A 21,182-nucleotide genomic window follows, 5' to 3' on the forward strand; every position below is an offset into this window, starting at 1 on the left:
GGCAAACTTAGCATTAAAATTCTGATTTTTGAAAGATGTCCTGGCTTAAATTCCAGTATAGCAAACAGCCAATTTTTGAACATTTGTGCTAATGAGGAGGGATGGCACTTCTTGATCAACTTTTGCTAGGGTAGGAGGAGCTTGTACAAATACATAGAGCAGAGATTAGAGGGAAGAGGTAAGAGAGAAGCAGCTAAAAGAAGCCAAGGAGACAAATTTAAATTGTATGTCTTTATCCATCTTTATCCGTAGAATATCCGTCTTTATCCATAGAAAAAACTCAATACTTTTTTCTTTCTACTTATGTCATGTTCTAGATTCACAATGTAGTCAAATAGCAATTACCTGTTGTAGATTATTCACACACAGAAGATGCCTGTGCTGGGCATACCCATGTATCCTCGTAGGTTTATATCTACTTCATTTTTTGTTTTTGATCTTTTAATCTTTATAAATATTTTAAATTACATATAAAAATTATTTTAACAAGCAAATCAAAGAAGAGATGATAACACAAAATAATCCAATGAATTGGTAAATAAAATCAAGGGTTGATTTCTTGACAAATGCTAATCTGATTTTTTATTTAATGGAAAACAGAACACTAAGTCTCAAAAATAAAAATTCATAAGTAAAAAAGAAATAAAGGAAATTATCAAAAATTATTTTCTTCAGTTACACACCAACAAAATGGAAAATGCAGATAAAATAGATAACTACTTAAAAAAATAAATAAAACACTCATATTGGTAGAAAAATAAACAGAAACCTAAGACTCAGTTATCAACCATACAGAAAAGCTCTAGGGGCAGCTAGGTGGTGAAGTGGATAAGAGCACCCTGAAGTCAGAAGGACCTGAATTCAAATCCGACCTCAGACACTTAACACTTTTTAGCTGTGTGCCCCTGGGCAAGTCACTTTACCCCAATTGCCTCAACAGTGAATGAATGAATGAATGAAAGGATGAGTAAATAAATAGATTAAAATGCTCTAAATTATTAAATGGAAATTAAAACAACTCTGAAACCTCACATTAGATTGATAAAGATGATCCCATCCCCCCCACAAAAAGCATGAAAATGGACACTTGGCCAATGTTGGTGGACCTGTGAAATGTTCCGACTATTCTAGAATACAATTTAGAATTATACTTAAAAAATCACTAAATTGCTTATATCCTTTGACCCAATAATGGCACTACTAGATTTATATTATACCCCAAAGGTCAAAGACAAAAAGGGAAAGTAACCAATATGTACAGAAATATTTATTGCATTACCTTTTAGTGTAGCAAAGAATTGGGAAAATTGGGGGAAAGGCCTGAATAAATTATGACATATAAATGTAACAGGTAAAAGAAAGAATGAAAGAAATAGGTTCAAAGACTCCTGGGAAGATCGTATGAAATAACAGAATGAAATTAATAGAACCAAGAGAATAATCTATAATTTATATTAAAAACAACAACAACATTGAAAGACTTAAAAATACTAATTAATGAAATCAATAATCTTCATTATAGACTGACAGAAGTGTGATAAATGCAAACTGCAGAATGAGATATATATTTTTGGATGTAACCAACATAGAGAATTGTTTTTCTTTAATATACTTATTTGACATAAGGAGGATCTTTTATTTCCTATTTTGTGGAGAAGCATGAAAAATAGGAGGTAGAGGACAGTTGTTATGTAGAAAATAACAAAGTTTTATATACATATATATAAATCAGTCAACAGGCTGATCATTTCTTATAGAATACTCCAATACTTTCAACTACCACAATTTATTCAGTCATTCCCTAAGTGATGGGCATCCACTCAATTTCTAGTTCTTTCCCACCACAAAAAGAGCTGCTACAACCATTTTTGCACATGTGGGGTCCTTTTTCCCCCTTTAATAATTTCTTTGGGATAATGACCCAGTAGTGGAACTTCGGGATCAAAAGTCTGATAGCCCTTTGAACATAGCTGCAAATCAATCTCCAGAATGATTGGATCAGTTCACAACTCCACCAACAATGCATTCAGTGCCCCCACTTTCCCCATATCCCCTCCAACATTTATCATTATCTAAAAAGTATTTTTTAATTAAAAATATATATTGCCATTCTTTCCTTAATTCTTTTCTGGGTAAATGACAAGGAAAGAAGAAATGGAGGGAAGGAGGGAGAGAGGAACAGAGGGAGGAAGGAAATAAAGGAAAGAGGGAGGAAAGGAGGGAGGAAGAAAAGAAAGGAGGGAGAGAAAAGGAAGGGAGGAAGGAAGAGAAGGAAGAGAAAGAGGGAAGAAAAGAAGGAGGGAAAGGGGAAGGGAGGGAGGGAGGGAAGGAAAAATGAAGGGAGGGAGGAAGGAAAGGAGGAAGGAAAGAAGAAACGGAGAGAAGGAGGGAAAATTTAAGTACCTTCTATGTACCAGGCACTGTGCAAAGCATTTTATAAATATTATATAATTTGATTCTCACCACAATCCAGGAAGATAGATGCTAATTATTATTCCCATTTTACAGTTGAAGGGATTTAAACTTGAGTGTCTCCCTCATTCTAGGTCCAGCACCCTATCCACTAAGCTATCTAAGTTCCTCTAATAGAAAATAGATCAAAATGAAAGGTCAAAACAAAATTAAAAAAAAAAAAAAAAAAAAAAAAAAAAAAAAGATTTACTGGATAAGTTACAGTGAGAATCAAGTACTAACTATACTAAACTTCCCACCTTTCAAATTCTATATCACTGTTGCTAAGGACTTTGCTGAGTAGAATAAAACTGCCTAAATTATACTTATTTTTAGCAACTAATTATAATCTAAGTTAATAGTGCCTTTGTGAAGGTTCTATAAAAGAAGTAAATGCTTTATGAAAATATTAGTTCAAAAACTCTTACAATAGAAGTATCTACTCATAAGATGAGTCCCAGTTTTACCACTCCAGCAAGGCTTTGAAGCACTGAAAGATATTCATTAGCCAAGTTCTGGACTTGGACTGGAAGGACTTAAAAACAAATTTATAGCTAAAGGCAACTACAAGTTCTTGATGTTTGGTCACATTCTTAACTTTTGAGGACATTTCTGTTTTAGAATAAAGAGGACCAGAGATTATTCACAAGGATTATTTCTGAGATTCTCAAGAAAAAGCATAAAATCAAATATTCCACGTATGTAGGAAAAAGGTCTGTTTGTCTCAGATCACTCAAGTACTTCCCAGAATTGTTGTAAGGATCAAATAAGATAATTAGAAACTTCTTAGCACAATGCTTAGTAGTAAATGCTAGTTATTATCATCATTAGCTATTATGGTTCAGATGTCATGACTTTAGCAAAGCCTCCAATGGTTGATTTTGAAATATTAAAAAAACTGACTTCAGTGAGCAGTCACAAAAGAAGCTATAATTAGACTGTAAATTCTATAAGGAAAGGAATCAAATCTCACTCAAATAGGTAGGTGGAAGAGTAGATATAGCAGACTTGATTTAAAATTATCACTTAAACAATTAAACTTTTTAACTGAGTGACCCTGTTTGCCTCAGTTCTTTATCTATAAAATGAGCTGGAGAAGGAAATGGCAAACCACTTCAGAATCTCTGCCAAGAAAACAATGGGGCAAGAGAGAGAGTCAGACACAACTGAAAAACAACTGAACAACAAAACCCTGGACAACTGGGTCACAACCTCTCTTAATCTTAATTTCCTTATGTAAAATGGGAATAAAAACAGCACCCACATCTCATAGGACTGCTGTAAAAATAAAAAAAATAATATATATAAATCTCTTTGCAAACTCCAAACCTCTAAAGTAGTTAATCAAAAGCCAAAGAATCACTTCCAGAATATTTTTTTAAATGTATAAAATAAAATACATAAGATAAAAGAGGAAACTACATTGAAATTCAGTTATCAAAATGTTTTAAAAAAAAAAAAACAAGTTTCTGGGCCCTAAGTTGCAAAACCCTGCTCTACACAACAAATGTTAAGTATCTTGACTATAATTATCATTTCTTGTTTTTTTTTGTCTCCTCTTCAACATCTAGCTCAAAACATTGAATAGAGTAAGCTAGAAATTGGGAATTAGCCTTTTCTGATGTTTATTCATTAGACTATAACCTCATTAACCTATTTGTTACTGTTGTTGTCCTAAAAAATAAGGAAATATGAAGTTGCTTTATCTCTTCTACAGAAGTGCTACTTTGGAGAAGCCTGAGAAGTGCCGAGTACCAGAGAAAATGTCTAGTCAGGTATCTTTCTGGTCATGTGAACCAGAAATTCCCCTCTCACTTAACTTATCACTATTCTTCCTGAAATGTGGTTGGCTCAACTAACATATCACTTGGGCTGAGCAGGTTGGAGTACAGTGGAGTATCATAACCCTAGTTTTAGAAATAGTGACTTTCAGAACCAGAATTATCAAGCCCAATTTTCTCATTTTATATGCTAGAGGACTAAAGTCAAGAGATCCAGATGGGTTCAAATCCCTGGTCATTACACTTTTCCCAGCAGAACCTAAAGGGAAGGAAGGTTGCTTTTGCTTGTCTTCTCTCCACCTCATGATCATCACCTTCCTTCTACTTCAGTTTCTAGTTTTCATTTGCCATTCACACATTTACATCCAAAATTTACATGCCAGGGTTGAAAATTTTGAAGATTACACAGAAGTGTGTAAAAAAACCAAAAGGACAAGAAATGATTCACATTCCCTCCACCATCCCAAGGGGAGGCTAAGGTCCAGCTGGATGATTAAAAATAATAATAATCATCATCACTTCAGGGTAAAATAGAAGTGTGCTTACATGCTTTCCATAAAGGACTGTTTTATTACTGGGGGGGGATGAAGGAATGGGTTGTACAATGACTCTTGAACTAAGGGTCTATTTCCACAGAAAACTACTTCTCTCCTGGATAAGCAAGAGAGAGTATTCTGAATAACCTGGAGGCACACAGAAAATGCTTCTAGATTCTACATTCCATATGGCACCAACAAAAGCTGACAGATGTCTGGAAGAAGCCATACAGCACATCTTGATCATTTAAGATAATGGGAAAATTAAAAAAAAAAAAAAAAAAAAAAAAAAAAACACACAAAACACACACACACACACACACACACACACACACACACCAAAACTACAACATTGACCGGAGAGGAGGATCTCTCCACACCTTAGTGATCTGGAAACTTCTTCCCCTGGGTCAGTGCTAGCTCAAATATAATTAAGGGGAAATAGAGACAGTGAAAAATAGTAAAAGAAGGCATCAGAAACTATTTGCTGCTGATTTTCCCAAATATTCATTATGTCAACTTTTCTTATATTTGTTGGGATAGAATGAGAGCAAAGGAGAGGACATTGATGAAAACTTTGATGATTCATCCGTCTCTTACCAATGGTGAGAGCAATAACATGTAGACAGCAAAGAGCCCAACTCCTCCCAGGCCAGTGACTTAACTAGAGTTGGCCCACTAGTCTTTCGGAGAAGTCAGCCCCACTTACCATATGCTCCATGCAGATACTGATCTCCCCATCACTGTAAAAGGCCCCATAAAACCCCACAATATATGGAGAGTTGCACTCGTGCAGGACTTGCAGTTCCCGTATAATCTGGTTCCGAATTGCTGGCTTGATCTCCAGATGAATTAGCTGTTAAGAACAATGACAACTTGGAATCACCTTCATAACTGGTAAAGCTTTTTAATAGGAAGAAAATTTTGTTTAAAAAAAAGGAAAACAGGGGCAGCTAGGTGGCGCAGTGGATAGAGCACCAGCCTTGAATTCAGGAGGACCCGAGTTCAAATCTGGTCTAAGACACTTAACACTTCCTAGCTGTGTGACCCTGGGCAAGTCACTTAACCCCAGCCTCAGAAAAAGAAAAGAAAAAAAAAAGGAAAACAGAAAGAGACAAGTTTTCATAAATGTTCACCCACCCAAAGCACCAAATACTAAAGCACAGAACGCGAAGACTTATGTTTGTGACTATTAAGCACTAAGTAAAGGCTGTACTATTATGTTCTGCGAATCTGGGCCAAGATGGAGTGGGGGGAGGCTAGAAAGGGGCTGAAGATAACCTCTCCCAAGAAACATGGAAATACAAGTATTTACTTGATACAGCTGGGGAGCACTTCATTTGTTTGGATAAGGCAAGGGGAATATGGAACCTCTCTGACTAGATGGATACAAGTTCTCTGGGATTTCCCTTTGGACTGAGAATACTTTGTTAGGATTTGTTCTAGGCCACACAATGACTTTACCCTCTACTATAGAAAATGCGAGAACTGCCCAACTTCCTTGTTAGCAACTTTTCTTTTGCTTTAAAAACTCAAATATTTGGGGCAGCTTGATAGTGCAGTGGATAGAGTACCAGCCCTGAAGTCAGTAGGAGTTCAGATCTGGCCTTAGACACTTAACACTTCCTAGCTATGCGATCCTGGGCAAATCACTTAACCTCACTTGCCTTAGAAAACAAACAAACAAACAAACAAACAAACAAACACCATTCAAATATTTAAATCCATTCAATAGACATTCATTTAACAAATGAGGAGAACATGCTTTTAGGCATGTGCTGGGGAGGAAACTAAAGACATACAAAATGTAGTCCCTGTCCTCCACTAGCTTTCAGTTTAGCTAGAGACAAACACATACATGAAAATAGGTAATCATACATTATCTCTTACTATTAGTTAAATATAAAATGAATGGGGAAAACAGTATTATAAAAATCCACAGAAAGGTAAACAATGGGAGCTAAAACCATCTTTGAATTTCCTGAAGGAGGCTAAGAATTATCTCAACCTTTTAGATTTAGGAAATGACATGATTAAAGGCACAGAGACAGTAGTGAATATGATATATTTGAGAAACAGTGAAAAGTTTAACCTTGCTGAAGTAGAGGCTTTGTTGGGGAGCAATGAGAGGTATGGTTATACAATATAAAATGAAGCCATATTGGGAAGGATCTCAAAAAGCAAAGTAATATGGGCTTTCTTCTGGAGAAAATGAAAAGCTGCCAGAGGCTAGTTTTTTATGTATTAAGTATTTCTATTTTAGTTAGGGAAGAATTATAAAATCTATGTTTCTGGAATACTCATATAGATATAATGTGCATAATGCCTGAAAAGGACTCCTAGAATGGGCAATAGCAACTAAATTAAATGAAGTCTGCCCCTCACAATAAACAGACTACAAAAGTAGGATGAAAGAAAGCAGAGAATAGATCTAATTCAATTTAACCAAAATATGCATTAAGTATATGTGCAGAAATAATCCTACGCACTCACGTGATGTGTTGTAATTAATACCACAGCCATGACTAAAAATCCTAATCTAGTCTGTTTTCTATTATAATCCCTCTTTACCAATAAAGTTTCCGGGAAGATCAAAGGATGGAATGGCCTAGAGTGGAGCCAGCTAAATCTCTAAGCTTAAATCCCCTCATATACAAAAGTAAGTTAAGACATGTCCCCTGTCCACATAAAGGTTAGAATTGGGGAAAATGATACACAGATATCATGTATTTTATATTATTGCTATGTGCATAAAAAAGTGCCAAAGTATTATGCGACATCTAGCCTGGAGGTTTGGGGGGAAGAGGGCATTACCACAAGATCAAAAAGGTTTCACAGAAGGATAACAAGCTGAATAAGAATTTTTAAGTGCCTCTGGCTCAGGAAGCCACTAAACTTACCTTCCTTGCCATAATTAGGCCAGAGGGTTTGTGGGAAACTTTGAACACCACACCACCATTCCCAGCTCCCAGTTCACTGATCTTCTCAAAGTCATCATCCTTCAGCTCACCCACTTTCTGTTTCTGGGTGAGAAAAGCCTCCAGACGCTTGCGCTGCTGTTCATCAAGTTCTAATTCTTCCAGCTTCTTCTGCAGTGCCTCGAGGTTGGTCCTGCCCCACAAGAGACAGACATACATAGTGAGAACTCTTCCAGTGGGACAGCCCATTAGCCTTATTGGAAAATAAACTGAAATCAACCACAGGTCCCATCTCTTAGGTAGAGGAAATAGAATAGCACAGGAAAAAGACCTCCCCTCAGAGGCAGGAGACTAGGATTCAACTCTAGTCTCTGCTATTAGTGACCCCAGATAAGTCACTTCAGCCCTGGGAGCCCTGTAGAACAAGGAGGTCAGAGTAAATGATACTTATAATGCCATTCAGTTCTGACATATTAAGATTCTAGTCATCAAGGCTGAGAGCAATGCCTGGGACCTGTATCATATTTGTATAAAGAGCATTGGACAAAATGATAGAACCTCTATTATAAAGGTTAAAGCAATGTTGATTTTACTCCTTTCCTCCCTGCGTATCTAAGTGGGTGGTGGTTAAACAAAACTCTGAAGGGTCAGTTGGAATCAATTGGAAGACTTCACAATATGTCTAGGATGTATGCTAAGTATATGTGTGTGCTCCGTGGGCTCAGAAAGTGTGCACTTTGTTCCATTTTTTTTCAGACCCTACCCTCAAAAGAAGTCCATCACAATGTTTTGAAAAACTCATCAAACAGACAACTTTTAAATTACAACTAGTTGTGTGATAGTTACTGTGGAAACTTCAGCAAGGCCACCTGGAAAGTCAGATTTTTATAGACAACTGCTGAAAGAAATGCTCAATAAAACTAGTAAATGGGAAAATGATCAAAGTAACACTACCAACAGCCAAGTGAGAAAGAGATTATGTACTTCTTGCAAAGAAAGCAACTGTTCTTATACAAAGTTAAAAACAACTCCCTGAGAGTTCTTGGTACTGATATATTCCAGACATAAATTAATAATGACTCAGAGCAGTTCAAAATCATTCATTATGGTGTTGCCCCAACTCCATACTTGGCATGTCTGATAAGGAAGAACAAATTCTAATTTAATCATTGTTCTGGCTGAGAACATTTGCAAAGATCAAGGGAAAGTGATTATACCACTGTTAGGTAGAAAAAGTTGGACCTGAGCTTTATATGTTTTCCTCCCTACTATCTCCCTTCCTCCCTTCATTTTCTTCTCCTGTACAGCTGAGACAGACAGGTAGAATAATCAGGGCACTTTTGGAAATGTATGGGGGGAGGATACTATAATGAAAAAAACAAAACAAAAAAAAAATAGACCAAGAGTTGGGGTACATGGATTTTAGTCATTACACTGGGTATTAACTACAAAACCATGAGCAAGTCAATTTTTTCTGGAAACTTCTTCATCTGTTAAAGAGCTAGAGGGTCATTAAACCCCTCCCCCCTTTTAAATCTATGATTTCTAGTCACTGCACATCTCTCAGTTTCTTCATTTGCAAAATGGGGACAATATATCTTCACTGGGTTATGATGAGAAGCAAATAAGAATATAGATAAAAATCACATTCTGAAAAGGCAAATCATTATATTACTGTAAAGGAACACCATCATCTTTACTAAATAGATATAGAAGCTACTGAACTGATTAACATATTTGAAAATTTAAAAATCTAATCCAGGAAACAGTAAATTTTCCAAAGAAAAAACAAAAACAAGATACTCCCTGCATAGGAAAGTTTCTATAATAAAATGGCCTTTAAGTCCCTTTTACTCAACTAACCCCAAATTACTGACTTTAATTCTTGATCTACCTTCCCTTCCATATCCCAAATACCTGACCAAACTCTATAGTTGTCTTCCCTCTCTTTCTCTCACCCATTTTCACTAGCCCTCAGGCTCCGCAAGAGTCCACAGTCCCAGGTGAAATGGGCAGATAAACACATAAGAGAAAATGTACGGTAACACCCTCCTATTCTCATTCATCCTCCCCCCACCTCCCTCTCTTTCTCTCTCTCTCCCCCAGTGTACACCCACATCTACCTCTTCTCCAGAGAACAGCTGTGGCCAGTTCTATCATGTTCACCACAACATAGATAAAATAGACCATTGTTAGCACAAATTATGCACGTGGCTGCCTTGCAGTAAACACAGTTCACTTAGATACAAGAAAATTATATACTCAAACTAGGAGATTGGAGGAAAAAACCCAAAAGCTGTCATTTGGGCTCTGAAAACACCAAAGACAAAGTGAAACGAATGGAAAAAGGTGGATGCTATGAACATAGACACATCTCTCTTCCATCTGCTAAGCCTGAACGCTCCACCTCATCTATAATCTTTCCTTTACAGCTAATGGATTCCATAGAGACATAACATATAAAAAATATCAGCTCTGCAAGGGCTCTCTGTGGTCTTCATCTCTTGAGACCCAAAAGGGAAATAGTCTACCTGGGTCACAATGAATTGTACCGTTGGGTCTTTTAGAATCCAGTGCAAGGAACTTTCAGCCCAGAGCTCTTTCTGCCACACCCCAAAGACATCTGCAACCAGGTGACCACATAGAGTTCTCAAAACCTAGTCAAATAAATGCTTGAGGTAGAAATGAAAATGAATACCCAATGTGTTAATAATTAATGAGACAAGCATAACAATGGTGCTTTCCAACCCCACTAACCGCAAATAGGCTCTGGCTGGTTGCCAGATGCTGCCCAGTTGGAGCAAATCCAAATCATCCTTTCCTTTGGACCTAGTAGTAAATTACCTAATGGTATGAAAAATATAAATTGCTTGAGAATGGAAAGATGCAGAGAAATTTAAGAATCATCACACTGAAAAAGAAAAAAAAAAATTAAGGAAAGAAGGTCATTTAACTTAAACTCCCTGATTTATAATTTGAGATCTAGAGAGGTCAATTACTTTGATATACTATGATTTTGTGTTCCCCTGATTTTTTTTTGGAGGGGGGGATTCTGTTCTAGCAATCTGATTCCAAACTAAATGATTTTAATCTTAATGCCTTCCTTCTTATTTTCAATTTATCCTGTGTATATCCTTTGTGGGCTTTGACCAAGCCTACCCCCAACCTAAGAATGCTATTGTTCTGATAATCTGTCTGATTCAAAATAGACCACTCAGCAGACACCTTCTGGCCTCAGATCAAACTCCAGAAACAATAGTGAGCAGACCACTCCTCAGTTCATTTCTGACTGTCAGATAATCTGTTGGTCAGTGAGAAACAAATTCTGGAGACCACTTCTCCACCCTACCTATATATAGTCCATGGAATTAGCATGTCAATGATAGAAAATTATATAAATGTGTCTCCTTGCTTCTGTTTCTCTACTAATTTCAGCCCACTTTGTAATGGCACTACAATTACAATAAACTTTGCCCCTTGTCTTGAAATGGGTTCAAGCCTATAAATTCTTTGGAGACACTTTATAACACCAGTCAATGACCCCAAACTTTGGGGTAAGGTAACCTTCCAACCTCAGCAATTTGCCCAATATAATAGCAGTTACTTATTTTCCAGTGAAGCTACAAAAGTAGGAAAATAAGTGCAAGTTAATATTTCCAGCAAAAAGGTCCTGTCCATCTCCCCTCAATTCACATTACATGAATTTCATCTATTTTAATGATATATTAGGCTGAGTCTAGAGTTAACTTTACAGAACTAGGAATGCCCCAGAACCCGCCAACAACAGGCATTAGATATTATTTGGCCTTTATATATTTGCAGAGTAGTTTCAGGTATGCTTTTCCTTTCCAGGCATTATGTTTCATCTGGAATGGTTCAATTTCACAAATTCCAGAGGAAAAGCTTTAATCTTTCATACTTATCATCAGTCCCAGAGGTAGGTTTAAAAATTGTTTTTGGGAACAGTGACAATGATGCTTTTGTGAGCACCTACACACCTGTCAACTTGGAGGAGAAAAGTAGGCGGCCAAAGGCATGATTTGCATGAGCAACCAAACCACTGTCAAAGTCATGCAAAAAAAAAAAAAAGGTAGCAAAGTAGACTCAAATGTGAAAGTGGCTGTGCTAAAATTTTAGCAAGGTGAATAAATATCTTTCCATACTCTGTTCTCCAAAAGGAGAAAGAAGTATGAACTGATGGAACAGAACACAAAAAAAGGAAATAAAAAAAGTATCTAGGCAATTTATAATCAGAAAAAGAGGTAGGCTGGTTAAGTGGTGAAATCAACCAATAGGTATTTACTAAGATCATATTATGTGCACTGGGCTGAGCTGGACATAAACAGATATTGAAAAGAAGAGACTGGATAGATTGGGGAACTGAGATCCTTCATAAAACTCAGAGAGGACAAAGTATTATCCAGGAGAAGAAGGTGGTCAAGAGTGTTGAATAATACCAAGAAAGATGAGGAACTATCAGTTCCAGGATCAAAAACAAAACCCTCAGTTTGGAATTCAAAGCCCTCCCAAACCTAGCCCCCTTTTGCTTTTCAACCCAGTCTTCTCAACCCTAATTTCCCACTCTCAAATCAGTAACATTAGCTACTCAGATGTTCCAAGAAAGGCATTCCATCTCTTGGCTCCAAGGCCACTGTCTCTGACCATCCTCCATGCCTGGAATGCTCTCTCCCTCCTCTTGATTCCTTTAAATGCCAATTAAAATTCCACTTTCTACAGGAAGTCTTCCCCAAATCTCTCTTAGTTCCAGGGCCTTCACTATTTTAATTATTTCCTATTTAACCAGTATATAATTTGTATATATTTATTTGTTTGTTGTCTTCCCCTTAACTGTGAGCTTCTGGGAAAGCTGGGCAGAGCCTCTTGCCTTTTTTTGCATCCTAAAGGCTTAATACAGTGCCTGGCAGTTAGTGGGTACTTAATAAAAGTTTATTGCCTGACTAAATGATTTTAATCTTAATGCCTTCCTTCTAAGTTTATCTTCAATTTATTCTGCGTATATTTTGTTTCCATGTCCATGTCACTGTTTCGTCGCTCTCTTCGTTAGATTGCATTCTTTAGAGCAGGGTTTTTTCCCCCCTTTCTTTAAATTTCCCAGAATTTAGCACAGTGCCTAGCACATTGTAGAAATCTAATAAATGCTTGCTGACATGACCTGTCAATGTCTAGTAGCTTAGAAAAGTCCTCAAGGGAATGAGAACTTTATAATTTGGAAACAAGTATGCAGGCTGACAGTAAAAAAAGGGTATATATTTATGAGAAGAGAGCTAGGTTAGATGGTTACTCATGGCTTTTATTTAAATTTGAGCAAGTTACTAAAACAACATGAAAATTACACTGAGGTTAACCCTAGAGATTCAGTTTTGTCAGTCTCTCTCTGGGCCCTCTGCCCCAGAAGCAGGCCTCCCTCCCTGCCAGCAGACGGCTCCTCTCCAAACCTCTAGCTAGGCAGCCCACCTTCCCTCTCCTCCAGGTCGAATTGAAGGCCTTCTCTCTCAGCATTAGGTGTGGGTCTGTCTCCTCCCCACTCCACCTTCCTTTCCATATAGTATTTCTCCACTCAAGCTAAGTTCTTTGAGGGCAAGACCTATCTTTCTTTTTGCTTTTGTATTTTTGCTATTTTTTTCTTTTTGCTATTTGTATTTCCAGCATTTTGGACTAGGTTTAGTAAACTCTTAATATAAAAATGCTTGCTGACTAACTCTAAGACCTTAGCTAAGTCACTTCTTACTGGGCCACAGTTTCTCATCCTTACATGCAGAATCCTATGGAAAAGTTATTTCTTGAACTAAAAACAAGGACCTTCAAATCATGCTAAATTCTTTTGCTACATGTATTTACAAAGAATCAGCCTCACTAAACAGGAATCTTCTGAATGATTTGAATTAATCATAGCCACCCACTCCTATAAAATAATCTAAAATGTTGTACTCCTTGAAACGGGGAAAAGGATCTTCATAATACTGGAATTCCATTACAGGAATGGAAAGCAAAGGATTGGCTACCTGAAGGAAGATAACTCTTGTGATATGGCATCAAGTGTAAACGTGATAACGTTTTGAAGAAACAAACCAAGCCAGTTCTAACACCTCTTCTTTGAGAGGGTTAATAAATACATAATCATACTAGCTAATACCTTTAAATAAAGGAATTTATCAGTTCTACTAGTTACAAGCACCAGAAAGGCAAAAACTGTGCCTCAATTAAGTATTTTGCTCTAACACATTGTTGGTTGAATCAGTTCTTTTTCACCAAGACTGTTAAATGGGACCAGGTTATTACAGTATTATCATCATAATTTTGTTATTCATGTCCAACTCTTTATGACCAACCCCATGGAACACAGTACACCAAGTCCTTCTATTCTCCACTATCTCCTGAAGTCCGTCCAAGTTCATGTTCTTTCCTTCTATGACACATCTGTCCATCTCATCCTGTGTCCTCTCTGTCTGTCTGTCTGTCTCTCTCTCCTTTCAATCTTTCCTTCTCATTATGCAGCCAAAGTATTTAAGATTCAGCTTCAGTATTTGACCTTCCAGGGGACAGCCTGAATTAATTTCTTAACTGACAACTTCTCTGTTGTCCAAGGGGACTATTTTCAGTCTTTTCCAGCACTACAATTCTAAAGCAATTTAGGTTTTTACAACTAGGGTCTCAAACTCCTAATAAAATTGCCAATTCAAACAGAATATAGTTATTCTAAACCCAAAAGAACAGGTATATTTAAGCCACCTTTCAGCCACACTGTTGTGTTTTGCCTCTCACCTAATTCTCCAGCTTCCCTCCTCCAGGTTGTTAAGAATTCATTATAATCTAAGACTCTAGACCCTACCCCTCAGCACAACTCCTATTTCCCTATTTATGACCTTTGTACATACTTCCCCCCTTAGCTTCTGCTCTGGGAATAATAAATCAACTCTACCGTTCCTGGAATAGATATGTCAATTAACCTTCAATTCTATTCAAAATCATAGTAAACTGCCTGATTAAAATAACTATCAAGGCCCAACAGGTATGGTCTACAGGACCTTCTTGCTTTTTGTTTTTGTATCCCCAATTTTTAATATGCTGGTAAGTACCAAAATGGAGTGGGTTAGTGGCTCAGTGCATGGAGCGCCAGGCCTGGAGTAAGACTCTTCTTCCTGAGTTCAAATATGGCCTCAGATACTTACTCTGATGCTGAATAAGTCACTTCACCTTCTTTGCCTCAGTTTCCTCACTGGTAAAATGAGATGGGGAAGGAAATGGCCAACCACTCTAGTATCTCTTATCAAGAAAACCCCAAATGGGGTCAAAAACAACAGGCAACCTAATAAGTAATTAATGAATGCTTTTTCATTCAAAGGACTCCTAATAAGAAAGGCAAAGCTAAAAGATATTACTGGCTCCCACTAGTTCACAATAACTACATTTACTTAGATGATTCAAAACTGTACATATCCAACTCTACTCTCTCTCTCCTATTTTCAGTCTTGTGACACCAAATGTTTCCTAGACATCTCATCCTGTACTCAACCTCAACTTTTTGAACTTAATTCGTCTAAAATAAAGTCATAATCTTTACTCCTAATCCTTGTCTGTCCCTTTTCTAAATTTTCCTACTTCTGTTAAGGACATCACCAATCATTCAAATTCATAAACTGGGACTCATTCTTGTTCAATTTCCACATCCAATTAGTTTCTGTACCTTGTCAATACTATCTTCCATGATATCGTTCCAATTTGTCTTTTAATATTCTTTCAGCTTCTAATCTTTCCCTTTTCCAATTTGTCAATAGAGCAATCAAGATAATATTTAAAGTACAACAGGTTATACCAGATTAAAAATTCTCCAGTGGCTCCCTTTTACTTCAATGATAAATTATAAACTCGTCATCCTAGTGTTATGCCATAGTTCTGTTTTATTGTCCTGACTCAGTTTCATTATCTTGACCCAGTCTAGACTCAGTTTCTCTAAGTGTTCTGCCTCAGTTTATAATTGTCCTGCAAAACCTCTCCTCCCGCTTTATCAGAATATTTTATAAGGATAAAAGATCTTATGTTTTAGAATATCAGAATGCCTCTCCCCATCCCAGGCTATCAGAATATCAGATACCTTCTTATCAAGATGCCTCTCCCTATTGTCATACCCATCTTCTGAGGCTCACACCCTTCTGAGTCCCTTTCCAGCTCTCAGCACCCTGCCTTGGCCCCTGCCTCAGTCTACCCCGAGTCTGAGCCAGGTATATAACTCATTAAAAACTCACATTGTTGGCTAGATTCTTGGAGACAATAGTTTTATTCAGTCCTGGAACCAAACCACGGATCCATTTGGTCCCAGTAAATAAATTATTTTAATAAATTATTAAATACTCTCTAATCTCTATTTTGCCTCAGTTTCTCCAGCATTAAAAAAATCTTTACAATCTGGTTCCAGTTTCTCTTTCCAGACTTATTTTCACCTTATTCTTTTTCATACACTCCCTGTTCCAACCAAATTGGCCTCCTTGCTGTTCCCTAAATGTGTCTTTTTTTTCTTCTCCCATTCATTTTTAAACGAGAAAACTAAAGCACACAGAGTTAAGTGACTTGCCCAAGCTCATACAGATACTAAGTGTCTAGGGCCAGTTTTGAGTTCAGGAAGATTAGTCTTTCCAATTACAAGCCCAGGGCTCTAGCCTCTGTGCCACTAGCTGGCCCTGTTACATACTGTCTTGTAAAAAAGTGGGCAGTGTTTCCCAGTTCAACTAAGATCAATTTTAAGCTTGTAATTCTTGAGCTAAATCTTGTAATGAATTAGTAAGGAAACCAATTGGGCATCATAGCATATAAGATTTCATTTGGAAAAAGGATATAAATCCTTTATAAAAAAGGATTCTGGGTATGTTTTAGACACATGGGAGAATCTGTTCCTTTGAATAAAGTGTTGAGCAGTGAGTGATGCAGCCTGAAAACTTGCTTGGCTCACTGAGAAACTTCTTTATGAATGTTTCACTCTTTTAGTAAAAGTGGCAAAAATTTCCTCTAGAAGTCTTTGACACAATAATCCAATCTACAATGTCATTAAGTCACATCTTTATTTTCAGGCTGAGCTATATTACTGAAGTCTGGGCTAGTTCTCTGGAGAACCTCAGGATCAGCTCGAGTCCTTGGTCTTAGTGGGAGGAGTGAAGGAGGCAGGAGGGCCACATGGATGGTCAAAGATGGAGTCTGGAATTTGACATCTTCTCTTGCATTTGTGGCTGAGAGAGTCTTCTGTGTCTGAGACTTCTTTTAAATACTCCACTGCGATTATGTCACAACATCACACTGAGCATGTGCAACCACACTGAGCATGTTCAACTGTGCAAGTGCTATCTATAGTAGCATTATATCACCACAGCATATTATGTACTTAACTAGAGCGATTACATAGATAGAGAATCATTATCTCACCAATCATACTGAATCTTAAGTATACCTTTTCAGAGTTGTGGCCCTCTACAATTACTCATTTGGCAAAACTGATTTCCAAATAGCAATTAGCTTCATGTTATCAATATATCAATTCTACATATGTACGGATATTCCAAATGGTAAGTTTTTCCACTAATATGGAAGCTCAGGTGAATGGGCCCAGGTGAAGATTTCTCAAAAAGTCTATGAAATTGATTAGGCCTGTCCCTAAGCCTAACTTGCAGGATCCCTATTCCCAGAGGGCTGTGGAGCAGGAAAGGTCAGAACCTAGGTCTAAGCTTCATTTAGTGACATGATCACAGAAAGTAGACAACACTGTTAACCATTGATCGACGTTTTTTCGGTCCATTCAATGAAAAGACTTGGGTCTTTTGCAATTTAAACAAAATTCACTATTCCCAGCTTGCTAAGACTAGGCACAATGCTGGAAAGATGGGAGCTGACAGGCTCTATGTCTGCTCAGCTGGTGTGCTTAGGCCTCTCCTTGCAAGGACCAAATAAATGCTTCTTTGTATATGAAGATGCCTCTGAGTAGTCAATTTGGGTAAGGGATCTAAGCACCCGTCCCACATACCACTAAATTATATTTTAGTCCTCCTGTAAATTTATACACAAAAATTATATCCCTGAGAAATTTCTATTTGCATATTGGCCATTAAATTTGCTTTATGATAACATGCCTAATACTTACCTGGAGGCACTGAAAAACATTATTCTAAGAGTCAGGAAAGCTGTTTTGTAATCTACTATCTACTTGCCCCTAACTTGCTGAGACACCATGAGCAAGTCACTGGTATTCAGTTTTATCATCTTCAAAATGAGGATAAACTTTTAACGGCAGATTGTTGAGGGGTTCTAATAAGAAAATGGATAAGAAAGTGCTTTAAAGAAATGTAACCATAATGAAGCAAAGTAAGAAAAAAGCAGGCCTAGTATCGTCAGATCTTAAACTATACTACAAAGCAATAAAATCATCAAAACTCTTTGGTGATGGTTAAGAAAAACAGATTGATCAATGGAACCAATTAGGACCATAATATATAGAAGCAAATGAAAACAATAGCAAAGTGTTCAATAAACATAAAAAGTTCCTGTTGCAATGATTCACTGGGGGGTAGGGGGGAGAGAAAGGGCACTAACAGCTAGAAGAAAATTGGTACAAATCAGTATACTCACTTTATACCAAGGAAATCTCAAATGGGTATGCAACTTAAGACATGATAAGCAAATTAGAAAAGTAAAGGAGGAATTAATTACTTTTCAGATCTAGAAGAGTTCATGCCCAAAGGATAGAGAGAATCACAGAAAGAAAAAAAAAAAAAAAAGATCAATTTTGATATATAAAATTTTAAAGTTTTTACACAAAGAAAACAAATAGTTAAAATTATATGGAAAAAAGTGATTGGGAAAATCAAGTTTCTCTGAAAAGATCTCATAAGACCATTTTTCAAAAGATAAATGGTCAAAAGTTATGAACAGTTTCAAAGGAAGAAATGAAAGCTATAAAAACCATAAGAAAGAAGATTCCAAATCACTCATAATTAGAGAAAACCACATTTTTTTAAAGCAACTGAGGCTCTCTCTTACACTCACCAAACTGGCAAAAGTAACAAAAGAGGAAAATGACAAATGTTGAAGGGATTGTAGAGAAATAGGCACTATAAATAAATCATTGGTAAATTGGCTGAAAACTGGTCCAACTATTCTGGAAAATTATTTGGAACTATGCCTCAAGTTACTAAACTGTGGATGGATTTGTTGGGCCCTGCAATATACTACAAAGAGAGCAAAGAAGGAGAAGAATCTATGAGAACAAAAATATTTAGGACTAAATTATGATAATATGAATATAATAGGAATTATTACACCATAAAAAGTAGCAAAATGGACAGTTTCAGCAGAAACTGTGAAGAGCTCTATAAACTGATACAGAGTAATCTAAGAACTCAATGCTGATGAGAGGTAGCATTTTTACAGTGATATAAAGTTTACAAGAACTTTACATATATCACCTCATTTAAATCTCATAACCCTATGAGGCAGGTGCTATTTTTATCCCCATTTTACAGATGAGGAAATTGAGGCCAAAAGAGGTTAAGTGATTTGCCTAGTCACACAGCTATAGTATAAGAGTATGAGGAAGGCCTATATAATTCCAGTGCTCCTGATTCTAATGGTAACCATAGGGTTACTATTCTATGTAGCATGCTACCTAGCTACTTCCAGAAAGCAGGAAAATAATCTGTTCAATTATAACAACTTATTAAAAAAAAAAAAAAAAAAACCACGTTGAAGCTGTAGTATTTGGAAGCTTGATCAACACAATGATAAATTATCTTGTCAAAGGACTAAAATAAAACTATGCTATCCACTTCCTGCCTCAATAAGGATGAACTTAAAATGCTGAATGAGACAGACATTTTTGGATATGACCAATACAGGAATTTGTCTTACCAATTTATGCACAAGGATTTTAAAAAATTGTCCAAATGCAGGAAAAATGGGGAAGATAGCTAGTAAAGTAATATTAAGTAATCTAAAATAACTCAATAAGTTAATGATCAAGATCAAAGTATACAGCATTTCAAAACCTCATTCCAGATTTATCCTAAAGTTACCAATATAAAAATATATGCAGAATTTCCCCCCTGCTTTTTTTTTTAAACTTCCATCACTAAAAGTCAAAATAACCATAATATTCCAAATTACTAAAAAATTATGGAAAGTCTTTAAGCAGCTGATGAAAAGATTTTGGGGCAGAATAAAATCTTCACTTCTCTCCACCTACTTCCTTTTCTTCCAGAGGGGAACAGTTCTCATTTACTCAATGGTCAGCCACATCCTGTCTTATAAGCTACTTCCTAGGAGCAAATGAGGGTGCTTTAGGAAGATCATTAACTCTTTGAAGTCTTCCACAAATATCTGAACACCTACAATAGGCAAGTGTGTTAAACTGGACAAAACAAAATCTATCTACCACAGGAAATGTAGTGCTATGAAGAATATCCAAAACAGTGGAAGACATATGACCTCAATATGTTTCCAGCTGACCTAGAGAGAGATAAAAAGTCCATCTACAACAGATAAGAAAAGTGATATTGTGGTAGTAAAGAACACTGGAATCGAGCAATCCAGAGACATGGGCTCTAACCCTGCCTCTGCTCTGTGTAAGCATGAAGTTACTTCAGGATTCCTGAACTGTTACTTCTTTAACTGTAGGATGAGGGAACTGGATCAGATGACTTCTAAGATCCTTAAGCCCTGATAGCCTCTAGTACTGTATTGATTATATTGATTAATACAAGGTAGTTCGGAACAAACTGAACAATACAGACAATGATACAGTGATCACTGGGGGGCTGGGTAGTTCTGGAAAGGCCTCAGAGATTCTATACAATGTAGGTTGGACTTTTAAGGATATACAAGATTTAGATGAAGAGAGAATTCTGAATTAGGAAGAATGTCATAACCAAAAGCAGTGAGAGAAAGCACAAGCCCTTGTTCAGAGGACAGTGAATGAGTATCTAAAGGAGAGACAGGCAAATAGAATACACTTGTGGATGAGCGTGCAGTGAGAGAGAAGTTTGAAAAGGTAGTTTGGAATCAAACTGTGAAGGACTTCAAATACCAGATTTGACATATTCTTTTTTTTTTAACTATTTTTAAAATTAATTTTTAATAATTATAACATTTTCTTTGACAGTACATTTTTTTTTTTACAACATTATCCCTTGTACTCCCTTCTGTTCCGAGTTTTTCCCCTCCTTCCCTCCACCCCCTCCCCTAGATGGCAGGCATTCCCATACATATTAAATATCTTATAGTATATCCTAGGTACAATATATATGTGCAGAACCGAATTTTGTTGTTGTTGAAAAGGAAGGATTGTATTCGCAAGGTAAAAATAATCTGGGAAGAGAAACAAAACAAAACAAAACACAAAAAAAAACAATGCTCTCAGTTTACACTCATTTCCCAGTGTCCCTTTTCTGGGTGTAGCTGATTCTGTCCATCATTGGTCAATTGGAATTGGATTAGCTCTT

The 21,182-nt window shown here is 36.7% G+C and overlaps 1 protein-coding gene across 2 annotated transcripts in view; it reads right to left on the minus strand.

Annotated features, from left to right (window-relative positions):
- Window positions 1-21,182, minus strand: part of MAP2K1 (mitogen-activated protein kinase kinase 1) — a 101,956-nt gene that overhangs the window by 50,408 nt on the left and 30,366 nt on the right. For both annotated transcript variants that reach the window (XR_012486955.1, XM_074294747.1), the window contains exons 2-3: window positions 7,669-7,879; window positions 5,478-5,624 (exon numbers count right to left, since the gene is read on the minus strand). Coding sequence is in view for 1 of the 2 variants with exons in the window: in XM_074294747.1 (XP_074150848.1) it covers window positions 5,478-5,624; window positions 7,669-7,879 (358 nt within the window). In the remaining variant the exon portion in view is untranslated. The remainder of the gene's footprint in view (window positions 1-5,477; window positions 5,625-7,668; window positions 7,880-21,182) is intronic.

The sequence above is a fragment of the Sminthopsis crassicaudata genome, chromosome 2 (assembly GCF_048593235.1).
Source record: "Sminthopsis crassicaudata isolate SCR6 chromosome 2, ASM4859323v1, whole genome shotgun sequence".
NCBI lineage: Eukaryota > Metazoa > Chordata > Mammalia > Dasyuromorphia > Dasyuridae > Sminthopsis > Sminthopsis crassicaudata.